Here is a 19085-nt window from a genome sequence, read left to right as displayed (position 1 = left end):
CGTCGCTAGCTGCTCCTCTCTAGTAGCACTGAGGCTATTAGCTAGCTCTTCGATAGCCCCTCCAATTTAATAGCACTGTTAACAGCGCTATGAGCTATCAGTCCATAGCCGCTTCTCTATAGTACAGTGAGGCTAAGAGCTAGCTGTCCGCTAGCCGCTCCTTTCTAGAAGCACCGAGGCTAAAAGCTAGCTGTCCGCTAGCACAGGTAAACATGGCCATGGCCCAGGCTCTCTCTGAAGAGGAGTTTCATCGGATGCAGGTATGAGTATGAGTATATCAACTATCTGATATGAAAGCCACAGTTGTCACACAGCTAGGGTTAGCTGTCATAGTACCCAGCTGTGCTGTAATGCTAGCCGTGAGGTGTCAGGTGTTGCGGTGTATAGCTAGGTGATGGTTATAACCAGGTTATACATTGGAGAGGGTCATCACTAACTGGTTCAGTACACACACCGGTAGCTCTGACTAACGGACCTGTTCACCTCAACGCTGCTAACCTGGGCTGACAGGACGAATGTTGTCTTAATGGTGCTAACCTGGGCTAGCAGGATGGATGTTGTCTTAATGGGACTAACCTAGGCTAGCAGGATGGATGTTGTCTTAATGGGGCTAACCTAGGCTAGCAGGATGGATGTCATCCACCACAAGACTGCTGTCACGGGGTCTACACTCCTGACCTGTGCTGCTCATGTACTCGTACTCTTAAAACTTCCCAGATAAAACCTGCAAAACCGAGTTGAGTTTTTTTTTAAATGTGGTCATTTGTCTTATATGATAGTCAACATAGTGATCATAATTGATATACAACATTGCTTATTACAACGCTCATAAAATAAAAACTTATAACGTTTTCGTGGGTCGTAACCATGAGGATAACACGCCCCCCTCATTCATAGAAGTCTCAGCCAAAAACACTTTTCTTAAGACCTCAAAGTGTTCAAATTCCCGCTGAAAGTGGCTTACTGGCTCTTTAAACTGTAATGGTATTATTGAGTACTCGTTTCGGTACTCGGTATCGGCAAGTACCCAAATGACCCAAAAGTACTTGTACTTGTATAAATGTAAGTACTTGTACTTACATTTGAGAAAATGTCTCCCTAGTGTGTGAATATAATGAGTGTCTGTATAATGTGTGTGTGTGTGTGTGTGTGTGTGTGTGTGTGTGTGTGTGTGTGTGTGTGTGTGTGTGTGTATCATGTATGTGTGTGTGTGTGTGTGTGTGTGTGTGTTTTAAATCATGTGTGTGTTGTGTTTCCAGGCACAGCTTCTGGAGTTAAGGACTCAGAACTACCAGCTCTCTGATGATCTTAGGAAGAACTCTGCAGGTAAAGTCCCCTGCCCCCCCCCCCCCCCACCCCCTCTTCCTCTTCCTCTTCCTCACCATCTCCTCCTCCTCACCATCCCCTCCTCTACACCTCCTCTATCACCTCCTTCATCCCTTCCCCAGGGGCTGGGTGTCATGGTGATGACCTCATCCTAACCCCCTGGTTGTGTTGCAGAGCTGGGCGTTCTGCGTCAGAAGACGGGGGTGTTGGAGAGGGACTTGGGGAAGGCCCAGAAGGTAAGATGTTACGAACAGCTCTACACACACCATTCAGAGCAGAGCGCTCCCAAACTGGGTGGCAGGGACACCAACACAGGAGGAGATGTTGTTGAAGTTATACGCTTTGACCAAACAAAAGACTTCATGGTCACTTTAGTCATCCTATTATTCAGTATTTGAATAATGATTTATTAATTGTATTTATAATCACGTTACTCATTCTATTGGTCCTCCTCCTTGTTTTCCAGGCACTGAGTAAGAGTAAGAAAGCTCAAGTAAGTCTATATTAATAACATTAATATGAGATATAATATTGGTATGATTGATAACATTAATGTGAGCTGTCATAGAAATGTGATAACATCAATATGAGATTTAATATTGGTATGATTCATAACATTAACATGAGCTGTAGTATAAATGTGATAACATTCATATGAGATTTAATATTGGTATGATTCATAACATTAACGTGAGCTGTAATATAAAGGTTATTACAACATGAGGGGTCATGTGACCCAACAGGAAGTGGAGGCGTTGCTAGGGGAGACCTCCATGCTGCAGGGGAAGCTGCACAGCCAGGAGGAGGACTTCAGGCTCCAGAACAGCACCCTGATGGCGGAGCTGTCTAAGGTACGCATCGGGCTGTTGTCATAGTGACCATGACGGGCGGGGGGGTTCAGGGTTCAGGTTGTTGGTCAGTAGCAGAACTGTAAGGTGCTGTGTGGCTGCAGCTGTGCACCCAGATAGAGCAGCTGGAGCAGGACAACCAGCGCCTGAAGGAGGTTGGAGGAGCCAGCGCCACTAGCCCCGCCCCCAGCCCCGTCCCTGACTCCGCCCCTGCCCCTGACGACACAGAGCTCCTCCGCGTGCAGGCGGAAAACTCTGCCCTGCAGAACAAAATGGCTGGTGTGTGTTCTTCTTTTCATATACATGTGTGCATGTTTATATCCATTAACCTCTTTAGTTAGGCTGACTTAATAATAGTAATAATAAGTAATAATATTAGTTCATAAGATCATAAGAAATGGATGGTTGAGAGCTCCAGCCCCACTCTGAGCGCACAGTGCTGCGTCCCCGACCAGGAAGGCTCCCTCATGGGGTTGAGGTTTGGGCCTGTAGGCCTGGACAACGCTAGGGACATATGATAGAGTGTATCTAACGTATTCAGACAGAACAGCCATGTTCACATTGGTCTGCTCCCTGGTGGAGCAGGCTCTGAAGATCAGGGGTCAGGGTGTGAAGGTCAGGGTCTGAAAGTCAGAAGGTCAGGCTCTGAAGGTCAGGGTCTGAAGGGTCGCTTCATCATTAGTTATCACAGCGAGTGGTTGGGATCCAGTCGGGACCGGTCGGCACCGGAACGGTTTCTCCCTCCGCTGTGATCTGAGGTGTAGTTCTCCTCCAGGCCTGCAGGAGCGCTACGACCAGGAGGTGCAGAGACTCAGCAGCTCCACAAACACATCCAGCACCTCCTCCTCCGGACCGGACCAGGCCGAGGCAGGGGCAGGAGAACAGGTGAGAGGGGGGGCAGGAAAACAGGTGAGAGAGGGGGCAGGAGAACAGGTGAGAGAGGGGGAGGGAGGGACTGTGGGAGGGTAAGGAGGGACGTTGGGAAGGTAGGGAGGGGTCGAGAGGGAGAGAGATGAGGTGTGAAAGTGAAGGTGTGGTCTTTGTGTCTCTAGGCAGGTCCAGAGTCTGGACCCAAGGCCCGACAGTTACTGGGTGAGTATCCAGTCTTCAGCTCACAAGATGAGACATGAGATGTGCTTCTTGATCCAGACGGGACAGTTAGGGGTCCTACAGCAGGTTAGGACTGCTCTCTCAGTCCACCTAGAGGTGTAACATAGTCACATGGGACCACAGGACATGCTGACCCACACTACTACACTAGAACACACAACGGGCCTCCATCAGGAGGCTGTAAAGGCTCTGACTACACCACCTGTGGTTGGAGGCTTTAGAGGCTACAGTCTGACTACACCACCTGTGGTTGGAGGCTGTAAAGGCTACAGTCTGACTACACCACCTGTGGTTGGAGGCTGTAGAGGCTACAGTCTGACTACACCAACTGTGGTTGAAGGCTGTAGTAGAGGCTACAGTCTGACTACACCACCTGTGGTTGGAGGCTGTAGTAGAGGCTACAGTCTGACTACACCACCTGTGGTTGGAGGCTGTAGTAGAGGCTACAGTCTGACTACACCACCTGTGGTTGGAGGCTGTAGAGGCTACAGTCTGACTACACCACCTGTGGTTGGAGGCTGTAGTAGAGGCTACAGTCTGACTGCACCACCTGTGGTTGGAGGCTGTAGAGGCTACAGTCTGACTACACCACCTGTGGTTGGAGGCTGTAGAGGCTACAGTCTGACTACACCACCTGTGGTTGGAGGCTGTAGTAGAGGCTACAGTCTGACTGCACCACCTGTGGTTGGAGGCTGTAGAGGCTACAGTCTGACTGCACCACCTGTGGTTGAAGGCTGTAGTAGAGGCTACAGTCTGACTACACCACCTGTGGTTGGAGGCTGTAGAGGCTACAGTCTGACTACACCACCTGTGGTTGGAGGCTGTAGTAGAGGCTACAGTCTGACTGCACCACCTGTGGTTGGAGGCTGTAGAGGCTACAGTCTGACTACACCACCTGTGGTTGGAGGCTGTAGAGGCTACAGTCTGACTACACCACCTGTGGTTGGAGGCTGTAGAGGTTTCAGTCTGACTGCACCACCTGTGGGTGGAGTCTGGGTGGGGAGGGTGTAGAGGGTGTGCCTAATGAGTGTACGGCGCCCCCTGCAGGCCGCTCAGAGAAGGTCGTAGAGAAGCTGGTAGGTGTGCAGGCAGGCTGGTCAGCTCTGTGTCCTCTAACCCCCTGCTTTGGAGCAGAGCTGGAGGTGTCCCTGAGCACGGAGCAGGAGGAGAAGAGGCTCCTGAGGGAGCACGTCCTGGCCCTGGAGGTACGCCCACACGCCCCCGCACTGCTTCAACTGGCTGGGTTTAACCGGAGTGACCTTTGACCCCTGTTTCTCCTTGCTTCGTGTCTGCAGGCTTCCAAGCAGACAGAGGTCACCAAACTACTGGAGGAGGTCAGCAAGGTAAACACCACCGGACCTACCATAGAGGAAGTGACCTCAGCAGGGCTGTGACATCACAGATACCTTGTGTTGTTTCTGCAAAGTTGTGCTCAGCGCTCAATCCAACCATCCGTCTGTCTGTGTCTCTCTAGCTGTCTGACAGGTTGAAGAAGAAGCAGGAAAGGTAGGAGCCTACCAAAAGAGATGTTCTGCCTCTACTATTCTTTCTCTAGTTACCTTTCTCTAGTTAGTTATCTGTCTAGTTACTATCTCTCTAGTGACTATCTCTCTAGTTATAATCTCTCTCCCCTCTCTAGTTACAATCTCTCTAGTTACCATCTCTCTCGTTACCATCTCTTTCCCGTCTCTCTAGTTTCCAGCGTCTTCAGGGAGAGAAGGAGGCACTCTACAATGATAGCAGGTCAGAAAACAACCAACAGATACAACTAACAGAATAACCCTAATTAACCTACCTAGCTACAACTGTTCTAATGCCAGAATGGGGAATTCAAATGGGACATCTCTGTCTCTCGACCTCTCTCGCTCTCACTCGACCTCTCGTTCTCTCCCGCTCTCTCTCTCGCTCTCTCTCTCTAGGACAAAGATTGATGAGATAAACCAGAAAAAAGAAGATGAGCTGAAATCCTTGAACCTCCGTATTCAGAAACTCCAGACAGACCTGATGGCAGCCAATCAGGTAAAGGCTGAGATAACATGATCACACCAGATGTTTAGAGTAGAATGGGACTTCCAGATGATGGTAACCTGTCCAGTAGACTAACTAGATGTTTAGATCCGGACCTCCAGATGATGGTGACCTGTCCAGTAGACTAACTAGATGTTTAGAGCAAGACCTCCAGATGATGGTGACCTGTCCGGTAGACTCTTTGGTTACCTCCTGTGTCTGCAGACCATGGCTGAGATGAGGGAACAGCTGCTGAGCAAAGAGAAGGAACATGAAGTAGCACTACACACGCTGAGAGACCAGGTAACGCACGCACGCACGCACGCACGTACGCACACACACACACACACACACACACACACACACACACACACACACACACACACACACACACACACACACACACACACACACACACACACACACACACACTGAGAGACCAGGAAACACGCATCTGGCCAGTGTTTTCTTTCTTGTTTGTTTCTTACTTCTACTTGACTAAAGTGTTCTAGAAACAACAGTCCATGCTGTGGTTTCCTTCCTTCTTCCCTTCCTTCCTTCCTCCATTCCTTCCTTTCATCCTTCTTCCTCTCTGCTGCCCCCTGGCGGTGGTGTCATGCTACTGCAGGCTGCCAGTCAGACTGCAGTCAGTCAGGAGCAGGTGGAAATCATCCTGCAGGAGAATGATGCTCTCAGGACCAACCTAGCAGCCCTAGAACAGGTAACCTAGCAACCATGTGTAACCAAGCAGCCCTAGAACAGATAACCTAGCAACCATCTGTAACCTAGGAGCCCTAGAACAGATAACCGAGCAACCATATGTAACCGAGCAGCCCTAGAACAGGTAACCTAGCAACCATATGTAACCCAGCAGCCCTAGAACAATTTCCATTGTCCGCTCTGGAGGATCCTAGCTCTGTAGCTCCTAGCCCGTTACCAGACATGAAGTGCTCTGTTAGAACTGATCAAGACACTGATCAAGAGAGTGGTCTATGTTAACACTCAATGCTCATCGTGAACCATGTGGAGCTACCAGCCTCTCTAGCAGAGCTGGAGACAACAGCTAGATCTTAATGTCAGAAGATCTATCCCCTGCAGGAGAACCTTGTTCTGAGGGACAGTCTCTGTGCGCTGGAACAGGTAATTACTCATAGAACCGTATCTAGAACCTAAATCCTTCACTGTAACCACAACTAGTATCTACTAACTTTAGCAACAACTTTAACAAGAGAACCCAAACTAATATCTACAATCATAACTAGACCTTAACTATTAGCTCAGACTTTCACTAAGATGTGACCCATCCTTTACTTATACTAAGAACTGGATCTAGTTAACCAGCCCCTCTAACACATAGTTCCCAGTAAATGACTGGGTTAACTGGTGATGTCCACTATTCCCTGTAGCTAGGTTCTGGAACATTCCCTCCCTCCCCCGTTCCCACAGGCCCAACAGGTGGTGCCGGTGCTCCCTGAGGGACGCCTGCCGCCATCAAACCTGTGTGCTCAGTTATTGCTGTTATTTCAGACCGGTCGTTGTTATGGCCGTTGTTTAAAAAGGAGCTTGTTTGTAAACAAAATAAGCTGTATTGATATTGATTAGGGATGCACCGAAATGAAAATTCTTGGCCGAAACCGAAAACCGAAAATTAGGAAACCAAGGCCGAAAACCGAAACACCGAAATAAATTATTATGCCAATTATTAGTAGGCCTACCATTGCATTAATAGCTATGACTGTGTACTAACCTCACTAAAATCAAGGCATTGCAATTCAAAGAATAAATCAATTACAATTATTAAAAGTATAAAAATATTTATTTAGCACTGAAAAAACAACACCGTTTTCCGTTTTGCACTTTGCAGACGGTCCCTAAGCTCCGGATGATAGCCGACAGCTCATAGAAGCTGTCGGCACTTTGTGGACGGTCCCTAAACTCGGCTGATAGCCGACAGCTCATAGAAGCTGTCTCATAGCGAGCCGTCGCTAAAGACGGCTCGTTTGGATGAAAACAAGGTTGTAGCTGGTTCTCTAGATTACTACATTTAGCTAGAGGTGTCATTTGTTTCACAATGTTTCACTATATATTATATTGGCACAGAGGCGCATATCCAGACAAGCATGTGCTAGCCACGGTTTTTGTTTGCGTCATTACAATTTCCTGTTTCGGCCGTGTTGTTTCGGTGATAAAAGTGTTTCGGCCGAAAGCCGAAAATGCGCTTTTTCGGTGGCCGAAATTTCGGTGCATCCCTAATATTGATATTGGTATCGGATCACCAGAGAAGCTGTATTGATATTGATATTGGTATCGGATCACCAGAGAAGCTTTGATCCACAGTGATCGCAGTTCCATTCACTTACGACCCCATGCAGGGCATCTTCCAGAACTAGCAGTATCTATACAGAGTTCTCCCTGAACTAGGTAGAAAAGTTTATAATCCTTCACTTTAATGATTTCTCATTTCTCTATAGTCTCTACTGTACTCTGCTGTATCTCTTCTGTCCTCTACCGTCTTCTACTGTTCTACTGTCTATCTTCTTTAATGTGTGTGTGTGTGTGTGTGTGTGTGTGTGTGTGTGTGTGTGTGTGTGTGTGTGTGTGTGTGTGTGTAGATCCAGACAGTGAAGACCCAGGAGGTGAACCTGCTTCGTGAGCAGCAGGGGGCGCTGTCTGCTGAGCTGCAGCAGAGGAGAGCAGAGCAGGAGAGCTTGCTGGCCCAGAGGGACGACCTCACCTCCCAGATACAGGTGGGTGTGTGCATAGATGAATGCATTGAGCCTTCCCCCTACTAGTCCACCATGTTGTCTCTGGGGGTATTCAGTTGATTGCAATCTATAACCTCACCACTAGGGGCCACAAATGATACATACTGTACATTTTGTTTTGTTTTAAACATGGTCATTTATCTTCTGTGATCGTTAACATAGTAATATATGCCATTTTATCACTTTTACTGAAATAACCCTATTTGAGAGAAATAATTGTTTTTGTCATTCTCCCCAAAACACTACACACATGTAGTATACCGCTACGGTGTGTGTGGACGGTGAACCTCCGTCTGAGCAGTGATTTATTTAATGTCCGAGTGAGGGTTGATTAGGAGAGCTGATTATGGTTCCACGTTCACGCAATGCAAGGGGGTTACGGACCACTTACGTCCTTGCGGACCCTCCTTGCCTCCACCGCAAGGGCTTGACGTGCGCCTCCCAAAAATTGTAACCCGTCGAGGCGACGCAGCCGCAAGGGCTGTGATTTGTCCACTCACTAAAACCCGATGCAGAACCATAAAGGTTCACGACTGCGTCGAAGCTTCTGCGTGGTCATTGCGTTGCATGAACGTGGAACCATAATCAGCCCTTTAGGCTTCCTGGACACCTATAGTATTATAAATATATACAAATACTATATGAGATACCAGTAGTCCAATAGTGTGTATGTGTGTGTATGTGTGTAGGAGGCTAGCTTTGCCAGCAGGAGGCTACTGGAGCAGCTGTCTGAGGAGAGTCAGGAGAGAGAGAGACTTCAGAGAGAGCTGGAGGACAGCCGCAAGGTACACAATACTACACATTCTAACCCACACATCACCACTACACACTACTACACATTCTAATAGACTCATACACAAGTACACTCACTGTGTGTGTGTGTGTGTGTGTGTGTGTGTGTGTGTGTGTGTGTGTGTGTGTAGACCGCTGAGAAAAGGAAGGTGATGCTGGATGATGTCGCTACGCAGCTCAACCAGGAGAAGTCTGGACACAAGGAGGTGCTGTCGGACCTCAAGCTGCAGCACGAGAAGGAGGTCAGCAACTAGACCACACCCCTGGTCCATACCAGCAGCTAGACCACCGCCCTGGTCCATTCCAGCAACTAGACCCTGGTCCATACCAGCAGTGAGGGCTAATGTTTGTGTTCTAGGTTGTAGTGAGGGCTAATATTTGTTTTCCAGGTTCTAGTGACGCTAATGTTTGTGTCCCAGGTTCTAGCAGTGATGCTAATGTTTGTGTTCCAGGTTCTAGCAGTGAGGGCTAATGTTTGTGTTCCAGGTTCTAGCAGTGATGCTAATGTTTGTGTTCCAGGTTCTAGCAGTGAGGGCTCGCTATGAGAAGGAACTTAGAGGACTTCATGAAGAAAAGAACCGCTGTGAAGAAGAACTCAGACAACAGCTACGAGACGAGAAGGTAGGCGGAGGAGGGGGAGAGAGAGGGAGAGGGGGTGAGGGAGACGAGAGGAGGGAGAGAAGGAGAGAGTATAGAGGAGAAGGTAGAAGAGAGAGGAAGGGGAGGAGGTGAGAGGAGAAGGTGGGAGGAGAAGGAGGAGAGGGAGAGAGGAGGAGGTGATGGAGAGAGGAGGAGAGGAGGGGGAGAGAGGAGAGAAGAGAGAGGAGGGGGAGAGGAGGAGAGGGGGGAGGGAGGAGGAGAGAGAAGGGGGAGAGAGGAGGGGGAGGGAGGAGGAGGAGGAGAGAGGGGGAGAGGAGAAGGAAGAGGAGAAGGGGGAGAGAAGAGAGAAGGAGGAGATACATTAACTAATTGTGTGTGTGTGTGTGTGTGTGTGTGTGTGTGTGTGTGTGTGTGTGTGTGTGTGTGTGTGTGTGTGTGTGTGTGTGTGTGTGTGTGTGTGTGTGTGTGTGTGTGTGTGTAGGCCCGCAGCAAGGACCTGGAGCTGTGTCAGCAGACAGTGGAGAAGCTCCAGGCGGAAGTCCAGACCAAGGAGGAGACCAGGGGCTGCCTGGAGCGCAGGCTAGGAGACGCTGAGGTGAGGGGAGAACACGTGGGGAAGGAGCAGCTCTGTAGACTCCAGGTTGGGGGACAGGGTGGAGGAGGCAGCTGAGGAGGAGATGCTGGTCCTCCATATGTGAAAGGAACGTTCTAACACGTGTGTGTCTGTGTGAGAACAGGACAACATTAAGAAGAATTCTCTAGAACACGAAGAACAGATGGAGAACCTGAAGAAGGAACACACACTTCACCTGAAGGTACACACACACACACTACACTTGGAGGTACACACACACTGTACCTAGAGGTACGCATGCACACACACACATACACTACACCTGGAGGTACACACACACGTATGCACACACACTACACCTGGAGGTACACACATACACACACACCCACACACACACACCCACCTGGGCCCCCAGTACACAAGTACACAACAACATGACACATGTTATGCTGAAGGGGTTTTGTCGTGTGTGTGGGGGGGGCTCCATGTTATTTGTGTTTGTGACGTTTCTCTGCCAGCTTTAGTTAAATATGTTGCTAAATAAAGTGGTTTTGTCTCCATGGTAACACTGTTAAGTCCCTGTGGAAACCAGACCGTGTGAAAACACTGAGGAGCCTGTACACTTATAGAGGAGGGTGTAGGAGGGTGATGGAGGAGGAATGGGAGGGTGGAGGGATGGGGTAGAGGAGGGATGGGAGGAGGGAGGTGGAGGAGAGATGGGAGGGTGGAGGAGGGAGGGGAGGGAGGGAGGTGGAGGAGCGATGGGAGGGTGGAGGGCGGTGGAGGGGTGGGAGGGTGGAGGGAGTCTGGTTTGGTTCTAACAATGACAGCCAATAGGGAGAGAGGACAGCAGAATGGTCATCCTGTGCAGGATTGCATGTCTCCGTGCTCAAGGGAACCCCGGCAGACGGCCTCCAGTGCAATGACCTGGACAGAATATTTAACTAGCAACCTGTAAAAGATTAATACTACAAAGCTCCATCACTCGTCCCTCTGTCCTCCCTACCGTCTAAAGCTGCTGACATGGCTTTAGGAGACGCACTGAAGTTGAATTAAAGCTGTCTCTCTCTGTCTCTCTCTTTGTCTCTCTCTCTGTCTCCCTCTCTGTCTCTCAGGAAAAGGAGGCAGAGATGGAGGGCGTAAGGAGACAGCTGATGGAGGTGGAGAAATTAAGGGATGAAAATGGGGACATCATTGAAAAACTCAAACAGGTATTAATTCTATGTATATATAATATGTATATAATGTAAATGCCATGGAACTGTCTGTCTCTGCCTGCCTTCATGTCTGTCTGTCTGTCTGTTTGCAGGAGATAAAGGACACAGTTGAAGGTCAGAGGATTCTGGAAAAGAAAGGCAGTGCAGCGGTGAGTAGAGACATTAAAGATGTATAGATGGATGTAAACGTCTATATATATATATATAGACAGATATATCAATAGGGGTGTGTGTGTGCAGCTGAAGGATCTGAAGCGACAGCTGCAGTCCGAGAGGAAGAGAGCTGATAAACTACAGGAGAGACTGCAGGAGATCCTGACCAACAGCAAGACCAGGACTGGTACACACACACACACACACACACACACACACACACACACACACACACACACACACACACACACACACACACACACACACACACACACACACACACACACACAGTCTACAGCAGCTGGTGTATAATTGATTAGCGAGGAAATGTTAAAAGTTCACGTCACAAACCTGTAGGTCATTTGAAGTTATTAAACTTTATAGCTTGCTCATCTGAATAATGTATATTTTATGTATATATCATGATAATGTATACATCGTGATGATGTATATATCATGTGTCTAGGTCTTGAGGAGCTGGTTCTGTCGGAGATCAGCAGCCCAAGTCGGACCCAGCAGACTGGGGACTCCTCCTCCGTCTCCTCCTTCTCCTACCGAGACATGATGAAGGAGGCGCAGCCACCCAGAGAAAAGGTGTGTGTGTGTGTGTTTGTAACTGTGTGTGTGTGTGTCTCACTGTGTGTGTGTATGTGTGCATGTCTGTGTTTGTAACTGTGTGTGTGTGTGTGTGTGTGTGTGTGTGTGTGTGTGTGTGTGTGTGTGTGTGTGTGTGTGTGTGTGTGTGTGTGTGTGTGTGTGTGTGTGTGTCCTCCAGGCCACCGGGGGGAGCCCTCCACCCCCCCAGGGCTCGGCTGACCTGAGTGACGAGGAGGTGGGGGAGCTGTTCCAAAGACTGGCCCTGGTCCAGCAGGACAAATGGATGCTGGAGGAGAAGGTGAGAAAGGAGGGGGAGAGAGGACAGATAAGGAGAGAGAGGGGGGCAGGGAGGAGAAGTAAGAAGTTAGTTTCATATTCAGAAAGTATTTAATATAGTCTAAAACATTATAAATATGAACCGTTTAATTTACATTCAACAGTTTGCTACAAAACACATCCAGTAACACAATGCACTACACACACATCCTGTAACACACTGCACTACACACACATCTGTAACACACTGCACTACACACACATCCTGTAACACACTGCACTACACACACATCCTGTAACATACTGCACTACACACACATCCTGTAACACTTCACAACACGTGTGTGTGTGTGTGTGTGTGTGTGTGTGTGTGTGTGTGTGTGTGTGTGTGTGTGTGTGTGTGTGTGTGTGTGTGTGTGTGTGTGTGTGTGTGTGTGTGTGTGTGTGTGTGTGTCAGGTGAAACACCTGGAGGTGAGCTGCTCCTCCATGGCAGAAGACATCCGCAGGAAGAGCGCCATCATAGAGACCTACGTCCACGACAGCCGCACCGGTACACACACACACACACACACACACACACACACACACACACACACACACACACACACACTCTGAAAGCTGAAAATAGAATATAACAAATGTTAGATATGAGACTGAAAAAAGAACAAAGGGAATGAGGTCACTTCCTTTATTAAATTACTCAGAAAACAAGTTTAGCTTCAGAACATTTCGCTCCTTTCTCATGTCTCCTCTCTCCCCCTTCTCTCTTCATGTCTCCTCCTCTCCTCTCCTTACCTCTCCTCTCCTAACCTCCGCTTTCTCCTCTCCTCTCTTTGTGCTCCTCACATAGTTTGAAGATAACCTTACTAATCCCGGGAGGTATTGGGGTTTAAGGCCCCCAAAATGAACTGATAGACTGATCCTAAACCCAGTTTAATAATGAATAATAGACACACAAACAAGAGAGGCAAACACAAAGACAGAAAGAGCCCAAAATGTGTGTTGGTATGTTTTAGTTTGAGTGTACTCATATGTGTGTGTGTGTGTGTGTGTGTGTGTGTGTGTGTGTGTGTGTGTGTGTGTGTGTGTGTGTGTGTGTGTGTGTGTGTGTGTGTGTGTGTGTGTGTGTGTGTGTGTGTGTGTGTGTAGATGCGTGTGGGGGGACGGGGGCCCACACAATGGCCCACAGCGAGCGGGGTGGTCTGGGGGAGAGGATGGGTCTGGGGGCGGTGCTCCGAGACCTGGTGAAGCCCGGAGACGAGAACCTGAGGGAGATGAACAAGAAGCTGCAGAACATGTTGGAGGAGCAGCTCACCAAGAACATGCACCTGCAGAAGGTACTGTTCACCTGTTACATACACCTCTTATATCACTATACACATGTTATATCACTATACACCTGTTTTATCACTATACACCTGTTTTATCACTATACACCTGTTATATCACTATACACCTGTTTTATCACTATACACCTGTTTTATCACTATACACCTGTTATATCACTATACACCTGTTTTATCACTATACACCTGTTTTATCACTATACACCTGTTTTATCACTATACACCTGTTATATCACTATACACCTGTTTTATCACTATACACCTGTTTTATCACTATACACCTGTTGAATCACTAAACACATGTTATATCACTGTACACATGTTATATATACACATGTGTTATATCACTATACACCTACATGTTATATCATATATCATGTGTATATGATATATATATGCATGTACTATATGTTATTTCATCTGTAATTCTGCTGATCTCTGTAGGACCTGGAGGTCTTGTCCCAGGAAATAGTTTCTCTCAGTAAAGATGGGAACCTGTCTGGGTAGGACTATGACCTGGAACCATCGCTCCACCAATTCTTTCATCCAGTCCTGCAGCTCTGGCTCTGACTATAGCCTGGAATATCCTCCATTTCCCCACCCAAGCCCACCGGGCTAGGACTAAATGCTGAAAGCACTTGTGGATTGAAAGAAGACTCCACTGATAGAACTACTGAATGTTCAGTTATTAGACTGTACCCCTTTTGATTTTATCTGATTGAACTGTTGTTGTCCTGGCTATTTCCAGGAGCAGATGCCTGTCTGTAATGTAAACGGTTCCTCTCTGTCCATTCGCTGGGCCCAGTATATGTCCTGGATCACAAGCTTGTAACTGACTGATTCCTTATATTTTCAGTGTCTTATAATGAACTATTTCATTGTTGTGGCCATTTCCTGACCTGTTATCTCTGTGTGCTGTGGCCTGCTTACACCTCTAGTGTGTTCAGTGATGATGTGGCTATACCATGGGCTACGGTAATGCTCACTGTAGTCCAGTGACGCTCACTAGACTACAGTCATGCTCACTGGGCTACAGTGGTGCAACAGTGATGCTCCTCACTGGGCTACATGACAGTGGCCCATCTCGTTGTTTGTATCTTGAGCAGCTTATTGTCTCTATATGTTATTTTGGATCAGATCTTGTCGGCTGCAGTTGTGTCCTGGATGACGCTGTGGCCTGAGCTTCTTATTTTGTTGAATCTTGTATATGCGCTGCCATTCCTAACTGAAATCAATAACATTTATTTATGAAGTGATGATTATAATGATGATGAATACTGTAACTATGTGAACTAAAGTAACATACTAATGACTGGACTGTTTCTGCCTGCTTCATTTCTGCATGGAAACGACATAAACCTCCTCTCTCCGGTCTCCTCCTCCCTTCTCTCTCCTCTCCTCACTCTTCCCATCTTCTCCCTTCTCTCTCCTCCCATCTCCTCTCCTCTTTCCTCTCCTCACTTCCACCTCCTCTTATTCTGGGGGTGAGGGAATATGAGGCAGGGTCCTAAAATATCTTGCTTTCTAAATCTGTGATCTGAGACCTCACAGCTAGTTTGATTTGATGCTGTTTTTGTAAACTTCTGTTTGAGTTGAACTGACATTAAAGCGACTTGTAGTGGTTTCAAAGTAAGAGTTCTGTCTCCTGGGAAAACCAAACACCACTGTCTTCTCACTGATCAAAGCAGAATATCATAGCTTATTAGAATTTTTCCACGCAATCCAAAGTGTAGTTCATATATATTTATAAAACGGGTGGCTTAAATCAAGCCATCTGATTGGTTCCCAACTGTTGTATAATGAGCGTATACACACAGCTATGACGCCCTTTCAGTTTACAGAGTTCAGTATCACTCCGCGCCTAACTTGAACTGTTGTTTATTTATATATAAAAGCAATAGCATAGTTCACTGAAGCCTAAAAACATGTTGATTGATGTAGAGGATGGAAATATATATATATAGGCCTATATATATATATATATAAGTTGGATATAGATATCGTAAAGCACTACATGAATACATTTCGTTCTCATTATCCATGCTGTATTTCCGTCGTCAGAACGCATCCCGCTGGGATTGGCTAGAATGTTCTTGGGCGGGAAAACTTCCCTCGAGCCCTATATTTTCCGTTGTAAAGTTAACGTTAAAACATGAGCCCTAACTGTATAAGTAAAATAACGTCTAAAACGTTAGGATAACGGCTAATAACTGTAAAACGAGGGTTAAAGAAGTAAACGCTTAGCAGAAGACCTGAGCAGCACATGAACTTGGTGCTTAATTTAAAACAAACGAAAACACGGTAAGTCTCACTCCATTTTGTAATAAAAATGTGATTAGGTTTAAAGCATTTGGTGATCAGTATTTTTTTTAATGTCTTTGACAACCGATTGTTATTTTTTAGTCAATCATTTATTTTGAGAAAAAAAACGTTGTTACCACTGGTACTGTGACACGGTTATTGTTATCTATTTGGTGTTATGCAATGAGGGTTTCAAAATTGTGTCGGCCTAGCTGTTCATGGTGAATCACCGTGGCCCCTAAACAAACGCCTTATACTAAACAGGTTCATAGTCTGGACAACAGAAGTCTTATGTTGGCCGTCGTGATTTATATTTAGTTTTCTTTTTGTGTAATTTATATTATGCAATATACCTGCAGCACAACTGCACTTTGAGTCAAATCACCGGTGTCGTTTTAAACCACAGTATAGGACTGGTTCTGATTGTACTTGGTAACTCCCAGTAGAACCAGTGGCAGACTGGTACTAGGCAGCTCGCAGTATAACCAGTAGAAGGCGGTGGTTGAACTGGTGGATTCTCAGTCTTTCTCTACTCTCTCAGTAGAGAAAGGAGCGGTCTTCACAGCACAAAGAACACAGCAGACACAGCGATTCATCAGAATGCTCCAGAAAATCAGGTGAGTTTCCAGCTGACATCCATCCTCAACACACACACACATCTGCAATCACATGCTGGTCGGGGGAGCTAGCCAGGTTTGTTTCAGAAGTTTAACAGAACAGATGTGTGTAGCTTCACTCAGTTCTGTGGATTTAGATTCACTTTTGTGGTCAGTTTGACATGACGAGTCTCCTGAGAAAGAAGATAAAACACTAAAAAGTAGAAAGCTCTTCTGGAGAGTTTGAGGTCCAACAGGGAGCTTCAGATAATTAAGGACCAACAGCCCAGGACCCAGAGGACTCACCAGGTTAGGGGGGACTCACACACTCTTAACGAGTTCCCCTCTAACGAGATAAGATCTGATTGGCTGAGCTGGGGGTTAATTGGTTCAATGAACGAGGAGCCATCTCAAAATTGTGTTTTAATTAAAGCCACATCCCCCAGGAGTGACCCTCAGCTGAGTGTCTGGACCCTCTACCCCAGCAGGGGGCATCGAGGACCAATCACAGCTGAGTATCTGGACCCTCCCCCCCAGCAGGGGGCGTTGACTCCTGGCTTTCTGTTTCCTGTGGACCAGGGCTGGATGGAGGGAAGAGAGGATGAGGCCAGATAAGAAGCAGTATGTGTGGGGGAGACAGTTCGATCTGGGGGGGAGACAGGTCTGCAGGGGATGCGGAAGGTGGAGATTGATTGAGTGAAGAGGAACCAGACCTATGTTCGTTTTTAGTTTCAGAGTGTTAAGAACTAAACACACAATCATTTACAAAAGTTATGCGTAGGAGGCCGTAATTCATGACCAGCTGAGGTCTTATTCTTTCTTTCTATACTAATATACTAATATATGTGCATTTTATTAGCTAATGAGGATCATAATCTACTGTCTGTACTACCTTGTGTGTGTGTGTGTGTGTGTGTGTGTGTGTGTGTGTTACCCTTTTGTGTATTGTATATCCAGTATGTGTTTTACTTGTATCTACTGTGTGTGTGTGTGTGTGTGTGTGTGTTGTGTGTTTGTCCGTGTTACCTTCTGTGTCCAGACACCAGAGCTGTTCCTTGTGTGTGTGTGTGTGTGTGTGTGTGTGTGTGTGTGTGTGTGTGTGTGTGTGTGTGTGTGTGTGTGTGTGTGTGTGTGTGTGTGTGTGTGTGTGTGTGTGTGTGTGTGTGTGTGTAAAGATACTGTATATATGTGTTTGTGTTTCTGTGTGCGCTCAGGTTACCCCCTCTCTCTCTCTTCCATTTATCCTAATGCTAATCCTGTCAAAATGTCAAGTGATCTGATTGGTCTAAACACCACAGTGCTATCATGTTGCCCTGGTCCCAGACATGCTATCCAGTGTAGTACTACTGCTGGATACTTATACACATGCTATCTACTAATACACTGCTTTTTACAATGGTGGTCAGGTGCAGCATGTGGTAGACGGGTTGGGCAGGGCGATGGGTAGATAAGGTGGACAGGTAGATGAGGGACACAGGTAGACAGGTAAAAGAGGTGGACAGTTAGAGCAGGTAGACAGTTTGATTAGTTGGACAGGAAGACAGGTAGATGATGTGGACAGACAGTAGACAGGTCGACAGATGAACAGACAGTATAAAGGTAGCCAGGTGAACAGACAGTAGATGGTAGCCAGGTGAACAGCAGAAGGCAGGTAGACAGGTAGCCAGGGGAACAGCAGAAGGCAGGTATGGTAACCAGGTAAACAGACAGTAGACAGGTAGACAGGTGAACAGACAGTAGACTGGTGAACAGCAGAAGGCAGGTAGACAGGTAGCCAGGTGAACAGACCGTAGACTGGTGAACAGCAGAAGGCAGGCAGACAGGTAGCTAGGGGAACAGACAGTAGATAGGTAGCCAGGTGAACAGCAGAAGGCAGGTAGACAGGTAGCCAGGGGAACAGCCGAAGGCAGGTATACAGGTATCCAGGTGAACAGCAGAAGGCAAGTAGACAGGTAGCCAGGGGAACAGCAGAAGGCAGGTATACAGGTAGCCAGGGGAACAGCAGAAGGCAGGTAGACAGGTAGCCAGAGGAACAGCAGAAGGCAGGTATACAGGTATCCAGGTGAACGGCAGAAGGCAGGTAGACAGGTAGCCAGGTGAACAAACAGTAGCCAGGTAGACAGGTTAACAGACAGGTTGCCAGGTGAACAGACAGTAGCCAGGTGAACAGCAGAAGGCAGGTAGACAGGTAGCCAGGTGAACAGACAGTAGCCAGCTGAACAGACAGTAGCCAGATGAACAGACAGTAGCCAGGTGAACAGCAGAAGGCAGGTAGATAATAATAAGATAATAATAAGAATTTTAATATATATATATTTTTCTGCCTGTGGGTTCTCTGCGCAGAGAACTGACTAATCTAATATAAAAAGGTAAGATAAGGTAATTCATCTGTTGATTGTCTTTAATGACTATCACAAAAGTAGGAAGTGATTAGCAAACTCTGAGTAGCAAACTCAGATGTATATATATTTTGAAAATCCTGCATGGAAATGTACATAAAAAGATTTTGTTGTTGTTGTGCATCGATAATCGTTTTAGAATCGAAATCGTTGACCTCTGAATCTGAATCAAATTGA

General features: G+C 47.0%; 1 protein-coding gene across 3 annotated transcripts; it reads left to right on the top strand.

Annotated features, from left to right (window-relative positions):
* On the top strand, positions 1–14924 carry gripap1 (GRIP1 associated protein 1). Of its 3 annotated transcripts, none has more exons than XM_084479429.1 (29): positions 1–260; positions 1260–1326; positions 1501–1562; positions 1793–1819; positions 2070–2177; positions 2279–2453; positions 2950–3059; positions 3227–3266; positions 4419–4489; positions 4580–4627; positions 4759–4790; positions 4980–5027; positions 5204–5303; positions 5517–5594; positions 5920–6012; positions 7904–8038; positions 8746–8841; positions 8980–9090; positions 9368–9469; positions 9930–10043; positions 10186–10263; positions 11138–11233; positions 11332–11388; positions 11480–11579; positions 11859–11986; positions 12168–12287; positions 12723–12816; positions 13416–13603; positions 14057–14924. In XM_084479429.1, exons 1-29 carry the CDS (start codon positions 213–215, stop codon positions 14117–14119), a joined length of 2589 nt encoding a protein of 862 aa, XP_084335555.1. In that variant the 5' UTR covers positions 1–212; the 3' UTR covers positions 14120–14924. The 3 variants fall into 3 exon arrangements, with proteins under 3 accessions (XP_084335555.1, XP_084335554.1, XP_084335556.1); XM_084479428.1 differs by having other exon boundaries at positions 4332–4489; XM_084479430.1 differs by lacking the exon at positions 5920–6012 and having other exon boundaries at positions 4332–4489.
* Positions 14925–19085: the final 4161 nt, after the last annotated feature.

This window comes from Micromesistius poutassou, assembly GCF_964030765.1.
Source record: "Micromesistius poutassou genome assembly, chromosome: 15".
In the NCBI taxonomy this organism is placed as follows: Eukaryota; Metazoa; Chordata; class Actinopteri; order Gadiformes; family Gadidae; genus Micromesistius; species Micromesistius poutassou.
Note: the sequence above shows the minus strand (reverse complement) of the source record. Positions and strands in the feature narration are given on the sequence as shown.

What these genes read in the sequence shown, in the direction of transcription:
- gripap1 (XM_084479428.1), top strand. Translation starts at nt 213, where the DNA reads ATGGCCATGGCCCAGGCTCTCTCTGAAGAGGAGTTTCATCGGATGCAG. An exon ending in GTAAGAGTAAGAAAGCTCAA is followed by an intron (nt 1,820 to 2,069) that starts GTAAGTCTATAT and finishes GTGACCCAACAG; the next exon opens with GAAGTGGAGGCGTTGCTAGG. An exon ending in AATGGATGCTGGAGGAGAAG is followed by an intron (nt 12,288 to 12,722) that starts GTGAGAAAGGAG and finishes TGTGTGTGTCAG; the next exon opens with GTGAAACACCTGGAGGTGAG.